This window comes from Triturus cristatus, chromosome 5_2 (genome assembly GCF_964204655.1).
Source record: "Triturus cristatus chromosome 5_2, aTriCri1.1, whole genome shotgun sequence".
NCBI lineage: Eukaryota > Metazoa > Chordata > Amphibia > Caudata > Salamandridae > Triturus > Triturus cristatus.
This window is the reverse complement of record NC_140588.1, coordinates 334120893-334136978: the sequence shown is the minus strand read 5'-3', so window position 1 is coordinate 334136978 and position 16086 is coordinate 334120893. Positions and strand designations below refer to the sequence as shown.

The 16086-nt window shown below is 50.6% G+C and overlaps 1 protein-coding gene across 1 annotated transcript in view; it reads left to right on the top strand.

The window, feature by feature from the left end:
• The window catches only part of DEK (DEK proto-oncogene), a 262255-nt gene extending 246388 nt beyond the window's left edge, over nt 1-15867 (top strand). Inside the window, exon 11 of the mRNA XM_085607095.1 lies at nt 14860-15867. Within this exon, the coding sequence (XP_085463221.1) occupies nt 14860-14871 (12 nt within the window). The 3' untranslated portion in view covers nt 14872-15867. The remainder of the gene's footprint in view (nt 1-14859) is intronic.
• Nucleotides 15868-16086: the final 219 nt, after the last annotated feature.

Below are 16086 nucleotides of genomic sequence, written 5' to 3'. Positions count from 1 at the left end.
CCAGTCAAAAGTTGGAGGAAGAATATCCCAATTCTACTCGAACTGGTACGCAATTACAACAGACAAGTGGGTTCTGGATATTGTGGCCAGAGGCCATGCTCTGGAGTTCACAAAGATTCCCCCAAACTCTCCTCCCAAAGGACCACCACCTGCTCATCTCAAGGAGCCTTTTTCCCAAATAAATCTGATGATTCGGAAAGGAGCAATCCAAAAGGTCCCTCCTTTACAAAGAGGAACAGGATTTTATTTGAGATTTTTCCTAATACTAAAAAAGTCGGGAGAATGGCGCCCCATCCTCTACCTTTGCGCCCTCAACAAATACCTGAAATTTTTTTATCTTTCCGAATGTTCACACTTCAAGAAATCCTTCAACTACTTTCAGCGGGTGATCACATGTCCACCCTCTACCTCCAAGACGCTTATTTTCATGTGCCAATCCTACCCAGACACAGAAATTTTACGGTTCAGAGTGGCTGGCAGAGACTTTCAATTTAGTGTCCTTCCGTTTGGTCTACGATCAGCACCCCGTGTGTTTACGAAGGTCCTAGCACCGTTGACCGCACACCTTCGTCTGCAAGGAATTCAAATTTTCCCATACTTGGATGACTGCCTTATCAAGGCGAATTCTTTTCAAACCACAAACGCACATGTTCAGAAATGTCTGTCGCTGTTCCAATCTCTGGACCTCGCCATAAATTTCAAAAAATCTCATCTGATTCCATCAGAGAGACCTTTCTGGGAGCCACATTGGACACCCAGCTGACTCAGTCCTTCGTCTCAAAAGATAGACAACTCAAGATCTGCAAACTAGCTCGCTTATTGATCTGGTGCCGGTAGGAATGCCTGGCTTTAAGGCTTGTGACTCCGGTCACTGACTGACGGTCACGGACCGCCGGTGCCTCTATTGCCTTGGGCCCGACCACGATGCCGAGTCGTGCCTCGACTGTCGGGCCTTGAGCTACTCGAGTACCGCAGCCACCACCGCTCGTCGGGGTGAAATCCGGTAAGTCGAAGCACAGCAAGAAGTCGAAGAAGCGACATCGCTCTTCGGAATCCCCTCTGCCGGTTGCGCGACTCTGCTGAGGGTTCGGGTGGCACCACCCGCGTGGCTCCGTCTGAGCCGCAGGGGTCCCGTCCGTCCCCATACCCTCCGGTCCCTGGGACTGACGCGACTCCAGCGGAGATCAGTGCCTTCCTCATGGCCATGAGGAACCTGGCTCCGCAGGCTCGACTGGGAGGCCTAGCGAGCCGGCAGCTCCGGCGCCGTCTACTCCGGTCCCGACGCCGCAGGCCCCTGGGGGATCCAGGCCTGGATCACAGTCAGCGCCAGTCGACCCTACAACCCCTCCGCCGGTGCAGACTCCTCCGGTGCCACCCCCTGCGCTGTCCCCGGACTACGCCATTCCCCCGTTTAGTCCCGGTCCGGGCACAGAGTCGGAGCGACGATGGGTGGCAATTTCATCTTCTGCCCGGCTCCGATCATTCCACCTGTATACCAGGAATCGGATGACTGTGACGACTGGGAGGGGTCTGAGGACCCTCTGGCCCGGCAGGGCCAGTTATCTTAGGACTGGGCAGACGAGCTGGGGGATGCCAGTGGTCCGGAGGAGGCCCGGACACAACTCGCCCAGGCTCTTGCCGAGGGGGGGGGGGGGGGGGATGCGGTACGGCATGCTATCCGATGTGGACTGGACACAACAGACTCGCTAGGCAGGGCAATGTCGACCACGGTGGCGCTTTGTTGCCACGCCTTGCTGCGGTCCACGAGTTTTTCCGGGGATGTTCAGAGCACCCTCATGGACATGCCCTTCGATGGCAGTCTCCTTTTTGGCGACAAAGCGGATAGTGCGCTGGAGCGCTTTAAGGACTCCAGGGCTACGGCCAAGTCCTTGGGTCTTTCTGCCCCGTGCCCGCAAACTTCCGCTTTTTGACAGTTTCGTAGCCAAGGAAGGGGCGCCCCCTCGCGTCCGCCTAGCCACAGAACCAACCTCCACGCGGATGTGGATTCCGCCGAGGGGGTACAGGGGGACAACGTGCCGGTCCGTACCACATCTACCCCAGCAGCATCCGCCTCAAAGCCCTCCTAGTCTGAGGTTTCAGGCCCATTCCATACCAGTGGGAGGCAGAGTTCGCCATCACCTGCTCCACTGGCGTACCATCACATCAGACAGGTGGGTCCTGCAAATCGTCCGAAGGGGCTACTCCCTCCCCTTCAAGGCGACCCCCTCCAGCCATGCCACCTCAGTGCCACCGAATTTCGGGGGATCACTTGCAACTTCTGCTGGAGGAAGTTACGGCCCTCTTGGCCAAGGGGGCCATCATGCACGTCTCTGGTCCAGAAGTAGGATGTGGTTGTTATTCCTACTACTTTCTGGTTCCAAAGAAGGGCAAAGGGGGGCCTACGCCCTATCTTGGACCTCAGGAGCGTCAACACCTTCCGGAAGGAGAAGTTCAAGATGCTCACCTTGGCTCAGGTTCTGGCTGCCCTAAACCCTGGAGACTGGATGGTAGCGTTGAACTTGCAGGACACTTATTTCCACATCCCAGTCCTGCTGGCCCACCGGCGTTGCCTGGGGTTCATGGTGGACCAGGAGCATTTTCAGTTTACCGTGCTCTCCTTCGGCCTCACCAGTGCCCCTCTGGTGTTCACTAAAGTGATGGCAGTGGTCGCAGCTCATCTGCGCAGATCGGCGGTTCCAGTCTTCCCCTATCTCGACGACTGGTTGTTCAAGGCGGGCTCTCCCCTGGCAGTCGTCTCCCACCTCCAGACTACGGCCAACCTCTTGCATTTGCTGGGCTTCTCCATCAATGTGCCGAAGTCGCATCTGAGTCCCTCCCAGAAGCTCCTCTTCATTGGAACGGTTCTGGACTCTGCGCACTTCCGGGCCTATCCTCCGGAACAGCGGGTCCGGGATGTTCAGGCCCTGATTCCCATCTTTCGGCCTCTATCCTGGGTTTCGGTCAGGTTGGTGCTGCGGCTTCTGGGTCTGATGGCCTCCTGCATCCTGTTGGTGCATCATGCCTGATGGCGAATGCGGGCTCTCCAGTGGGTCCTGAAGTTTCAGTGGGCCCAGCATCTGGGCAACCTGTCCGACCACGTCCTGATCTCGGAGGGCACTGCAAGACAGTTGCAGTGGTGGCTCACGGACCGCGATTGGGTCAATGGCAGATCCCTCTCCCTACCCCAACCGGAGCACGTAGTGGTGACGGATGCATCCCTTCTGGGCTGGGGGGGGCCACGTGGGAGAGGCAGAGATCGGAGGCCTCTGGTCTCCGGCAGAGTCCCAGCTCCATATCAACCTTCTGGAGCTGAGGGCGATCCGACATGCACTGAAGGCATTCCTTCCCTCTGTCCGGGGAAGTGTAGTGCAGGTGTTCACGGAGAACACCACCGCCATGTGGTATTGCAACAAACAGGGTGGGGTGGGGTCGTGGACCCTTTGTCAGGAGGCTCTGCGCCTCTGGACATGGCTGGAACATCAGGGCATCACCCTGGTGATTCAACATCTGGCAGGCTCTCTGAACGCCAGAGCAGACTAACTCAGCTGCCGGTGCATAATGGATCACGAATGGCGTCTAAACTCGGACGTGGCGCAAGGCCTCTTTCGGCAGTGGGGAGAGCCTTGCTTAGATCTATTCGCCACCAAAGAGAACGTGCAATGTCGGCAGTTCTGCGCGTTGGAGTTTCCAAGGCGGCACTCGCTCGGTGACGCCTTTCGTCGCGAGTGGAGTTGCGGTCTGTTGTACGCCTTTCCGCCTATACCACTTCTGCCCAGAGTGCTGAAGATCAGGCGCGACCTGGCCCAAGTTATCTTGGTGGCTCCGGATTTGGCACGAAGATACTGGTATCCCGAGCTACTCTGTCGATCGATCCCTTGATACGACTGCCTCTCCAGGAGGACCTTCTGTTGCAGCTGCAGGGGACGGTCCTCCACCCGAAGCTGTCCAGCCTCCACCTCCATGCGTGGAGATTGAGCGGCGGCAGTTGATGCCATTTGACTTGCCTCCTGAAGTCTGTAATGTTGTTCTGGCAGCCAGGCGTCCCTCCACAAAATCGGTATACGCCTGCAGGTGGAACAAATTTGTGGCATGGTGCACAGCAAAGGCTGTGGATCCCCTTTCCGCCCCTCTTTCTGAGGTTCTCCTCTTTGTTCTTTCCATGGCCCAGCAGAGCTCTGCTCTGGGCACCCTTAAAGGTTATCTTTCAGCTATTTCTGCTTTCTTACGGCTTCCTGATCAGCCTTCTCTTTTCAAATCCCCTGTTTCTTGCTTCTTTAAGGGCATTACTCACATGTTTCCTCCTGTCCCTTTCGTAATGCCTCAGTGGGATTTGAATCTGGTATTGACGTTTCTGATGTGCGCTCCCTTTGAGCCATTTCATAATTGTCCCCTTAGTCTTCTCACTCTTAAGACTGCTTTCCTGGTTGCCATCACCTCTGCTAGACGGGTGAGTGAGCTCCAGGCTCTCTTCTAAGCCTCCTTTCCTTTCTGTCCATCCGGACAAAGTTGTTCTCAGGACTCGTCCTTCCTTTCTCCCTAAGGTGGTGACTGCCTTTCACATCGGACAGTCTGTTACCCTGCCCACCTTCTTTCCCCTCCGCATCCCTCGAAAGAGGAGAGGCTCCACCGTCTGGACCCAAAGCGGGCGCGGTCTTTCTATCTAGATCGCACCAAACAGTTCCGGGTGGACGACCAACTCTTTGTTGGCTATGTGGGCGCTAAGAAGGGGCGGGCGGTGCACAAACTAACCATCTCTCGGTGTCGTTTTGTGTATTAAGGCCTGTTACTCCTTAGCTAAAAAGGAACCTCCTGTAGGGCTGAGGGCCCATTCCACTCTGGCCACAGCGGCGACCACTGTCCTGGGCCGGGGAGTCCCCTTGCAGGACATCGGTCAGGCGGCAACGTGGGCCTCGCTGCGCACGTTTGCCAAACACTATTGCCTGGACAGCCAAGTCCGGAGAGACTGCTTCTTTGGCCGTTCTGTTCTCCAGGACTTTCTGGTGTGATCTTGGTTCGCAGGCCCGCTACCAGGGTTGGTATGGCTGGGCTATCTATTCTAAGATGAGGAATCTAACTAACGTGTTTCTTTCAGATGAACAAGTTACTTATTTTCGGTAACGATATATCTGTAAGAAACATTAGTTAGATTCCTCACCGACCCACCCATCCTTCCCTTCCGTTCAGCGAACCGATATCTAGGGTTGAGGTCATCCCTTTCAGGGCCCTAGAATTTTTTGGCACCAGTGTCTGTCTCTTGCATGGCTCTGCGTTCCTGGTGCGGAAAGCTATGGACAAGAACTGACGTCAGCGTGCGAGGGCGGCGTCTAAGTACTCGTCATTCCGGCGATCACAACGCCGACTGACGCGAAGCCGCAGGCGACGCGCAAGGGTATTGCTGACAAAATCTTTCCGTATCCAGCCTGACGCCTGGGGATATTCTAAGGTGAAGAATCTAACTAACTGTTTCTTACAGATACATCGTTACCGAAGGTAAGTAACTTGTTCTACACCGCCATGCTTGGAGATTGATCAGCGGCAGTTGACTTCCTTTGATATCCCTACCAAAGTGGTTAACGAGAAGGATAGACTTCATTGGTTGGGTTGTCCTTTGAATTAAAACTTTTCTGATAGACTTCTAGCTGCAGATTCCTCACTTTTTAAATATTCCACAGGCATCAGACTGGATCTAGAAATTTTTCAGCAGGTCCTCTGCATGCCGGTAGGTGGCGCCTTGCTGCTCGGCACTGATTCAGTTCCTCTCCAGAATTGTAGGTGCTACTCCTACGCGCGGTCCGTTCCTTTCTTTCTGCACCACCAGACGTGGATTAAGCACACTCGTCTTTCAAACCCTCAAATCAATATTTTGGCCAAATTTGCTCAGTGTGCAAGGGATGTCAACCTAAAAAAACAGACCCTACAGGGTTTAAAACCAGACTCCAACAAATGTCTGGCAGATCCCTATCTGGTGTGCCGGAGGTAGTCACTCAAGGCCTGCAGTGACTGCATGTCTAACCTGAAAGCCATCCAGGACCGTGAAGTGGAGCTTTACATCCTCAACGAGATTGATTCAAGTTGCAGTCCAAGGTTCAGTCCCATTCCCGCTCCAGAAGCCCATCATTATTGTGATCCAAGTCATCTGATGAATCCAAAAAGAAGCGCAAGAAATCGAAGCGTGATTTTGCACTTCCATTCGCCTGGGCGGCACCTTGTCTCCGTTTGGCTCCCAAAGTTTCGCTGCTTTAAAGCGGATGCGACAATTGGTTCTTGAGCAACCCGTTTCTGCGGTAGTCTGCTAATCCAGACTGAGTGAATAGTTATTTGCAGCGTTCGAGGCATGTGGGCTGCTGAATTCATATCTGTGCATAGATCGCCGCCTAGTGTTGGGTCCGGATGTTTGCACGTTGTTGTCCTGGAAGAGTCTTCGAAGTATCCTGAGATAGGTGACTCCTCCCCTGGACCACAGTGCGCATGGGCATCCTCTCCATCCTCAGATTGTTTTTTTCCCCCATTGGGTTCCCCCATTGGGTTCGGATGTGCTTATCTTGACTCAAGTTAGGAAAATTTAGTTTCAGGCCAAAAGGCCTTTAGTTTTCGTCGGTACTGTTCCCGATCGGTATCGACAGTTTACTAGCTAGTTTAGCGACTTTAACAACTTTTTCGGATCCATTATATCCGACCATCGACCCAACATCGACGATGGAATCGAGGACCCCATTCAAGCGGTGTCCTGTTTGCCACACCAAATATCCCCATATCGACGTCCACCCGGTGTGCAACAAATGCCTCTCACCGGATCACGACGAATCGAAATGTAGGGCCTGTGCCCGATTCAGATCCAAGAAGACTCTCCGGAATCGACGAGCCGCGAGACTTGAAGCGCAGCAGGCGGCACCGGCCCCGACCAACATCTTCAGCACCGAGGACGAAGATGTTGAAAGCGTGGAAAACATACCCTCCAGCCCCGCTTCCGAACACGGTTCCAGATCGGAAGACTTGGATGAAGAGCTTTTTCACAGGGAAGAAGCCGACGATGAGGTAGGAGACTACGATGAGGCCTTAGGGGCCGAAGAAGGTACCTCTGGTGACGAGCAGGGCCTACCCGTCCAAATGGAGGATATCCCAGAGCGTCAGTCTAAGGCTCCGGTCGAGGGATCGCCTTCGGGCCTTACCCAAGATCAATCCCGCAGTTCTTCGGCCCCGCCGTCTGGCCCGGCCTCGGACATCCAGCGAGAGCCATTGTTACCCAAAAAGACTGGTTTCCCTTCCACGAAACTGACACCAATCGTCGCACCGGTTCCACAGAAACCGAAAGTGAAAATAACACTGGTCGGCTTGAGGACCACCACACCTTCGACGCCAGCTAAACCCGTCGGCTCCGACCGCACCAAAAGGGACTTCGGTGCCGAGCTCGCTGCAACCGATGTCGGCGCCGACCCAAAGAGAAAAGCCATCGGTACCGCCAAAGCGCCTCGGCCACCGGCACCGAATCAATCGGCACCGACCACCAAGGTTAAAATGGCCGCTGCATCACAATCCACCTCGAAAGCAGCGACTACAGTCCAATCATCGACGCCGTCGACGGCTACTACCTCTCCTCGGCTCGATGACCCTGTGGCTCCAAAGAAGTCCACACCTACCTCTACAGAACCCCTCGGCGCCAAAGAACCGTCGGCGTTCCAGGTGCGACAGGTTGCAGCGTCCTTGCAACGCATCAGGGAAAAGGCAGCCCTCCAGGCCACGTCGGGCTCCGAGCCGAAAAAGGCTCCAAAGACACCTTCGGCACCGACCAACATCACCTTTTTGCTTGCCGCCATCCACGGCGCCGAAACTGTTCGAGATCAGAACACGTGTCACCCAGACAAGGTCTCATCTACTGAACGCTCTCCTACTGGGACATCACCGTCCCACTTCATCGACGCCGACACCGGCAGGCTCATGCTCCGAAAGCGGAAGATCCTTTCCGAGCAGGCTTTGGACTCTTACAGAATCCCGCTAAAGCAAAAACTGCCGGCGGAATCGAGACCAGTTCTTTATGAACGCCTCCACACCTCTTACCCGGAACCACAGTCCTTCTCTCCGACGCACTCCGACACGGACGCAGTGGAGGACTATATGGGTGACGACACCACCTACCCCGGGGATATGGACCCTGAGGGCCAGCAGGACCCTGATCAAGTTTGGGATGACCCTGTAGACCCAGGTGCTGCTCTGGATACACAGGACACGCAGCTTTATGGCGCAAAAACGTCTCCCACAGAGGACACTGCTGCATTCAACGCCCTCATTGAACGTGCCGCAGCCAATCATGGAGTGCAACTCCACTCAGACACAATCGAGGACGATTTCTTGGTGGACACTTTCGCATCCTCAGAGAGGACTGTAAAGACTCTGCCCATGTTGAAAGGTGTCCTCAAGCCAGCAAAGGACATTTTCAAAGAAACCACCAGGGCACGGGTGATAAACCCCAGGATAGAAAAAAAATACAAGCCCGCACCTGGGGACCCTACGTACATTAGAGGCCAGTTACCTCTGGACTCCATCGTAGTTGCTAATGCTCGCAAACGGGCACACTCGCAGTCAACTGGTGATGCTCCTCCCCCGGACAAAGAGTCCAAGGTGCTAGAGACTTCCGGCAAGAGGATTGCAGCCCAGGCGGCAAACATATGGCGCATTGCCAATACACAGGCGCTCCTAGCTCGCTACGATCGCTCACACTATGACACGTTAGAGACCCTACTCCAACACCTACCAGACGAGTACAAAGAGGCAGCGGAGCTCCTCATCAGGGAGGGGCAACTTCTCACAAACTCATCCATCAAGTGTGCACTGGATGCCGCAGACACAGCTGCAAGAGCAATAAACACCAGCGTCGTGCTAAGACGACACGCCTGGTTACGAATCTCCGGGTTCAAACCTGAGGTTCAAAATTACATCCTCAATCAGCCTGTCAACCCCGACTACTTATTCGGACCAGAGGTTGACACCACCCTAGAAAAGATTAAAAAAGACAGACACTGCAGAGTCAATGGGGGCTCTGCAAACGCAGACATTTCGTAGTGGCTCCTTTCGTCGCCCCGGAAATAGAGGAGCAGGTAGAGGACAGGGGTCACAGCACACCTACAATAAAGGGGGCACACAAAGTACCCATGACAAAAACACCCGAGGTGGATATCGTGGCTCCAGCACGAAGGGCAGAGGACGCGGTTACGGCAATACCAGGTCCTCCCCCAAAAACAAACAGTGACGCCCTCTCCCTTCCCCCCGACCACATAACACCTGTCGGGGGAAGACTCCAGCGGTTCCTGTCCACGTGGACTACCATCACCACGGACAGGTGGGTCAAAGATGTTATCCAACACGGTTACTGCCTCGAACTAACCTCCGCTCCACCCACAATACCGCCAAAGCACCGTCCTATGTCCTCAGAGCACTTAGCGTTATTACAGCAGGAAGTGCTAAGTATGCTGCAAAAAGGCGCAATAGAGGTCGTGCCCGTCCACCAGCAGGGAACAGGGGTGTACTCTCTGTACTTCTTAATACCAAAAAAGGACGGGTCACTCAGACCTATACTAGACCGGAGACCCCTCAACCACTACATTCTCTCAGAGCATTTCCACATGCTCACCCTACAGCAGGTTCTCCCGCTGCTCAGACAGGGAGACTTCCTAGCCAAGCTAGACCTCAAAGACGCGTATTTCCACATACCCATACACCCGTCACACAGAAAATATCTCCGGTTCACTATTCAGGGGCAGCACTACCAATTCAAAGTCCTTCCCTTCGGCGTGACAACAGCACCCAGAGTTTTCACAAAGTGCCTAGCTACTGTGGCCGCACACCTACGGAGGCAAAACATACACGTATACCCTTACCTGGACGACTGGCTTGTTCAGGCAAAGTCAGCCCAGCAATGTGCCAGCCACATGTCCCGCACCATTCACCTTCTTCACAGTCTGGGATTCTCACTAAATTACCCAAAATCACATCTCCAACCCGCACACGTACAACAGTACCTAGGTGCGACCATAGACACTCTGGCAGCCACAGCTCAGCCTAATCTAGTGAGGATCAACAGCATGCAAATGCTGATCTCAAAGTTCAACCCCAACACTCCCTTCCTGCGCGAGTGTTCATGCAGTTGATAGGCATGATGGCCTCCTGCATTTTCATAGTCCCGCACGCGAGACTACATATGCGCCCGCTTCAGGAGTGCTTGGCACGTCAATGGAATCGGGCTCAAGGGCAACTAAAAGACCTAGTGTTGGTGAGCGGTCGGGCATACAACTCTGCATTGGTGGAATCCACAAAACCTTTGCAAGGGCCGACCGTTCCAAGAGCCTGTTCCACAAATAATACTGACAGCGGACGCATCTCTCCAGGGATGGGGAGCTCATTTACTCAATTACACAGTGCAGGGACTATGGACAATGCAACAAAAGAAGATGCACATCAACCTTCTAGAACTGCTGGCAATCTTCCTGGCAATGAAAGCCTTCAAGGTACACTTGTGCAACAAAGTCGTGTTGATCCGGACGGACAACATGACTGCCATGTACTACATACAAAAGCAGGGAGGAACGCACTCTCCACAGTTGTCTCATCTGGCTCAGAGCATGTGGAAGCGGGCCATTCAGAGGAACATATTCCTCATGGCGGAACACCTCCCCGGCAAGGACAACCAGATGGCGGATCTGCTCAGCAGACACAGCCACCAGATGCACGAGTGGGAGCTACACTCGTCAGTACTCCAACCGTACTTCCACGGTGGGGTCATCCAGAGATGGACCTATTCGCGACAAGCAAACGCAAAATGCCAAAGCTTTGCCGCCAGGTTCCCACAGTCGCAGGGCAATGCGATATGGATGAACTGGTCCGGCAGATTTGCGTACGCTTTTCCCCCAGCGCCGTTGATACCGCTAGTGGCACGCAAACTGCGACAACACTCACTCACTCATCCTGGTTGCTCCCACATGGGCACACCAACCATGGTACACCACCTTTCTGGAACTTTCCGTGGTGCCGCATCAAAGGCTGCAGATCAAACCCGCGCATTTGACGCAGAACCATGGAGAAATTCAGCACCCAGATCCAAAACAGCTGAACCTGGCGATCTGGCTCCTGAAGTCATAGAGTTTGGCTACCTAAACCTGCCACCTGAGTGTATGGAGATCATTAAGGAAGCTAGGAGACCCACTACCAGAGCTTGCTATGCAGCCAAATGGAAGAGGTTTGTCATTTATTGCAATAACAATGACATTAACCCGCTCGACGCATCCATTCAAAACATAATCTGCTACCTCTTACACCTATACAGATGCAATCTGGCGTACACCTCAATACGTATCCATTTAACCGCCATAGCAGCCTATCTCCAAAACAGGCAGCACCTCTCTTTATTCAGAGTGCCTGCCATCAAAGCCTTCTTGGAGGGACTTAAACGAGTAATTCCCCCAAGACACCCACCAGCGCCAGTGTGGAACCTCAACTTGGTCCTCACCCGACTGATGGGCCCACCCTTCGAACCTCTCCACTCATGTGAGATTCAATTCCTCACCTGGAAAGTAGCTTTCCTAGTAGCAATCACCTCGTTAAGAAGAGTTAGTGAACTCCAGGCGCTAACCATTCAAGAGCCATTCATACAGGTTCACGCAAACAGGGTCGTACTACGTACCAACCCAAAATTCATGCCTAAAGTAATATCGCAGTTCCACATGAATCAAACGATTGAACTGCCTGTTTTCTTTCAGAATCCACAAAATGTTGCTGAAAGAATGCTCCATACACTAGATGTCAAAAGAGCCCTTATGTACTATATAGACAGAACTAAAGACTTTAGGAAGACAAAACAACTTTTCGTTGCCTTTTCTCCACAACACAAAGGCAACGCCATCTCCAAAGCAGGTATAGCCAGATGGATCGTTAAATGTATTCAAATTTGCTATCAAAAGGCTAAACGCACATTAACGATTCCCCCACGAGCCCACTCAACACGTAAGTTAGGGGCATCCATGGCTTTCCTGGGAAACATTCCTTTACATGATATATGTAGAGCAGCCACATGGTCCACTATACATACATTTACCAAACACTATTGTGTAGATGTACACTCAAAACAGCAGGCAGCTGTAGGACAGGCTGTTCTCAAAACTCTTTTTCAGACTGCTGCAGCTGGCACTGGTGGCCGCCGCTAATTGGAGGTACTGCTATGTATTCTATGCATAGATATGAATTCAGCAGCCCACATGCCTCGAACTGAATATGCTACTTACCAGTATGCATCTGTTCTTGGCATGTAGGGCTGCTGACATTCATATCGCCCACCCTCCTCCCCGGCGCCTGTAGCAGCTGCAGCTCTCAGAATTACTGTATAGCATGGTCATCACTTTCTGTATCGACTCCATCACTGCCACAATGGCGAAAAACAATCTGAGGATGCCCATGCGCACTGTGGTCCAGGGGAGGAGTCACCTATCTCAGCATACTTCGAAGACTCTTCCAGGACAACAGCGTGAATGTCAGCAGCCCTACATGCCAAGAACAGATGCATACTGGTAAGTAGCATATTCATTACTTCCTCTGGCGTGCCATAGAGGCCCCAAGATTTTCCTATCTGGAGCACAATCTATTGGTTCATCCTCTGTGCCATTTGGACTCTCCGAACAAGTCACAACGCCTCCAATCCAGACCCCACCTCTGGTTCCATGACCCACGCACAGTTCCTAGGACTTTGTTGCTGAAGCCAAAAGATGCCTTCCTGCCCTCCCTTTGCTTCCAGTCTGTCCAGATGTTTGTAAACTAAACTTGGATGTCGTACATCAGCAAGGTGTTTGGGGTGGGTGTAGGTTTGCAACTTCTCTGCCAGAAAGCTCTGCAGCTCTGGTCCGGGTCTGTGTATCCTCAGATTTGGTTGGTAGCATACCACGTGGTTGGTTTGAATGTTCCAGCATACTGTCTTAATTGGTGTCATTTTGTAGACCACGACTGGTGCCTTCTCCCATGTTTACGGTTGGGGCACTCCTCTTGTGGCTCTTTGGCACTCAAGGTGACACACACTGGTTGAAATGCTGTGCTCTCCAGTTTCTTTTGCAATGATCACTGTGGAACATGTTTTGCTTGAGTGGAACTTTCAACTTCACTACAACTTTCATCCCATACACTTGATTCCTCGCATCTTGAGGGAGATCTTCCTCAACAGGGCCCAGGTTATTCTGATAGCCCCGGATTGGTCATGAATGGTTGATATGCAGATCTGATGCACCTCTCCCTATACACAGGCTCCAACTCCCTCACAGGCTAGAACTCTTCTGGCAGCAGCCGATTCTGCACCCCCAATTCCAGAGCCTCCGCCGTCATGCCTGGACAGTAAGTAGAGTAACCTAAATACCCTTTACCTCCTGATGTAGTAAGTTTTACCTTGTGCGCCCGCGGACACTAAACAATCGCGGTGTACACTGGGAGATGGAGGTTTGTGAAGTGGTGCTTGGACAACTCTGTAGACCCTCTGCATGGCCACTTATCTGACCTTTTACCTTTCACTTTGTTGCCAGCTCAACAGGGGTGTGTAATAGGCATAGTCAATGACTACTTATTGACTGTGTCTGCCTTTCTCTTGCATTGATCAACAATCCCTCTTCAAATCTCCTCTAGTTATTAGGTGTACGAAGGGTCTTAACAAGTTTCTTCCTTCACAGTTGTACAATGGCATCTAGATCCCGTTCTTGCGTTTTTGCTAGGTTCCCTTTTTGAGCCTTTCCACAGTTGCAATTGCTTACTTTCAAAATGCTTTTTTTGGTTGCCATAATGTTGGCAAGATGTGAGTTGCCAGCCTTGAACGTCCAGACTCCCTGAGCTACTTTCTTTCCTGACAAGCTGGTTCTCGCAGCCAGGGCTGCTTTTCTGCCAAAGCTGTTTATGCTCCTTCATTTAGGTCAATCCATCAGCCTGCCAACCTTCGTTCCTCGCCCCACATTCTACGAAATACTAGGAGAGACTTCATAGCCTGGACCCCAAGAGCGGTCAGCTTCTCCATCCACCGAATCAAGGCGTTCAGAATTAACAAACTGTTCTTTAGGTATTTAGGTAAGATGAAAAGCATGCAGTCCACAATAGAACATTATCACTGTGGCTCATCTTGTGCATCAAAATGTGCTATTCCTTGGCTTGAATTAGGGCTCACTCCACCAGAGTTCAGTGTTCTTACTCAGTCTTGTCAAGGGGAGCTCCAGCCATGCGAGAAGCTAACCTGAACTTTTCCATACTTTTTGTAAAGTATTACTGCTTGGACACAGAAGTGTAAAGGTAATCTCACTCCACACCTCTAGGATTTTGTAGTAGAACCAGCCATTTTCCCAGTTCCTGGGAAGGTACTGCTTGGAGAATCAATTTAAAAGGTGGGTAATCTACAGATGAAAATTAGATGCCAGTTCTATGATTTGTACTGCACATGATTTTTCATCTTAAGTCATTCTCATCCTGCTCACTTCAACGGCATTTAAAAATGCATTGGAAACTGATATTTGATAACACGCTGGCGTCTGCATGGAGCTAGCCCCTTTTACCAGCATGGCGAGATATTAAAAGGTTTCAGGTTTTAGTCTGACACCTGGGATATTCAAAAAGTGAGAAATCTACAGGCAACTAGAGTATCCACCTGAAAGATAATTACCAAAGGCGAGTAATGTTTTCTTCTGCGCATTGTGAATGGAATGCACTTAAGAGAGCTACAAAAATTATATGCAAGCATCTTTGTCATTGTTTGCTTTTAACAACTTGTCTGGTCAGTAGTTTAAAACTGTATACTGATTTCTGTATCATGATATTTTCTTAACTGGGATCATTAAAAAAACCTTCTCTTTTCAGTTAATTTCGTGATGATGGATCTCTTGTTTTGACAATTAATGGAGACAAACTGAAGCATACTACAACTCATCAAAAGCTGTAAAGATCCAACACCAGCAACAAATTGTATATTCTTTCGTTTTACCACTTGTGGTATAGCATTGAATTTTAGGCAGTTGATTTTCCATATTGTTGGGGGGTGGGGGAGGGGGGGAGAATGTGCGCATTTGTATATTGCTTTATTAAACCTTTCATTTTTTTATAGTTGGATATTTTAGTAATATGCATGTTTCTCTGCAAGGACACTCGTTTGCTTACTGATTTCAATTTTGTACATGTTTCCTTGTTTGGTAGGTCTCAATGTTTTCATTGTTTATGGGTTTATAGATTTTAATGTTCACAATTTGACCAGTTGGATAATTTCAGTTCAAAGAAAGATGTATCATGTTGCCTTTGTGCACATGGCATATGTATTGATTACTGCAGTATTTCTAATTTGGTAAATTTTGAATATACCACTACAGTTTTGAGGGGAAGGAAGTGAAATGTTACATTCATTTATATCCAATATTCTCAATACTCATTGTACATGCCATACATTCTCCAAATTAATCAAATTTCAGGATTGTTAAACTATAACCTAGCTGCATTTTCTCAATGAGAACTTGTTCAAACATAGTTGAACTAAGCTTTAAGTGTTGATATTTTTGTACTTTTTTTTAACGTTGTGTGAATGTGTACATAAATATAAAAAAAATTAAGTGTTTGAGGGATGGGGTGGTCCTCCCCTTTTTTAATGTCTGAAAGGTTGAGTGATCTTGCAGTATTCAGCTGTAAAATGGCAGTAGAAACTGAGTTAAATATTATAAAAGGTATCCTTATACTACCATTTTATCAGTTGCACCTGGATTTGTTTGTGAAACACCTGCATATTTTACAGTTCAGTACATGTTTTCTTTTTGACTGTACAAGATACTACAAATGCTTTGTTCATTGGTGTTGATTAATAAAAAAAAAAGCTTAATTTTACATCTTGTCTCGGTCTTCAGAATAATTTTTAGAGTAGCTTGGAGGCTTTGCGTAGCCAAACTTCACAACCTAGATTGTACCAAATGTTCTTATTAACCAACTGGTATATCTGCTTTTGCAGCGTGAATGTTTCTGGGTTCTCTATGCTGTGCATTATTCCGCGATCTTGTGGTTGGGTCCGGATTCGTAGTCTTTTCTTTGTTTTTGTTTTTTTTGTAG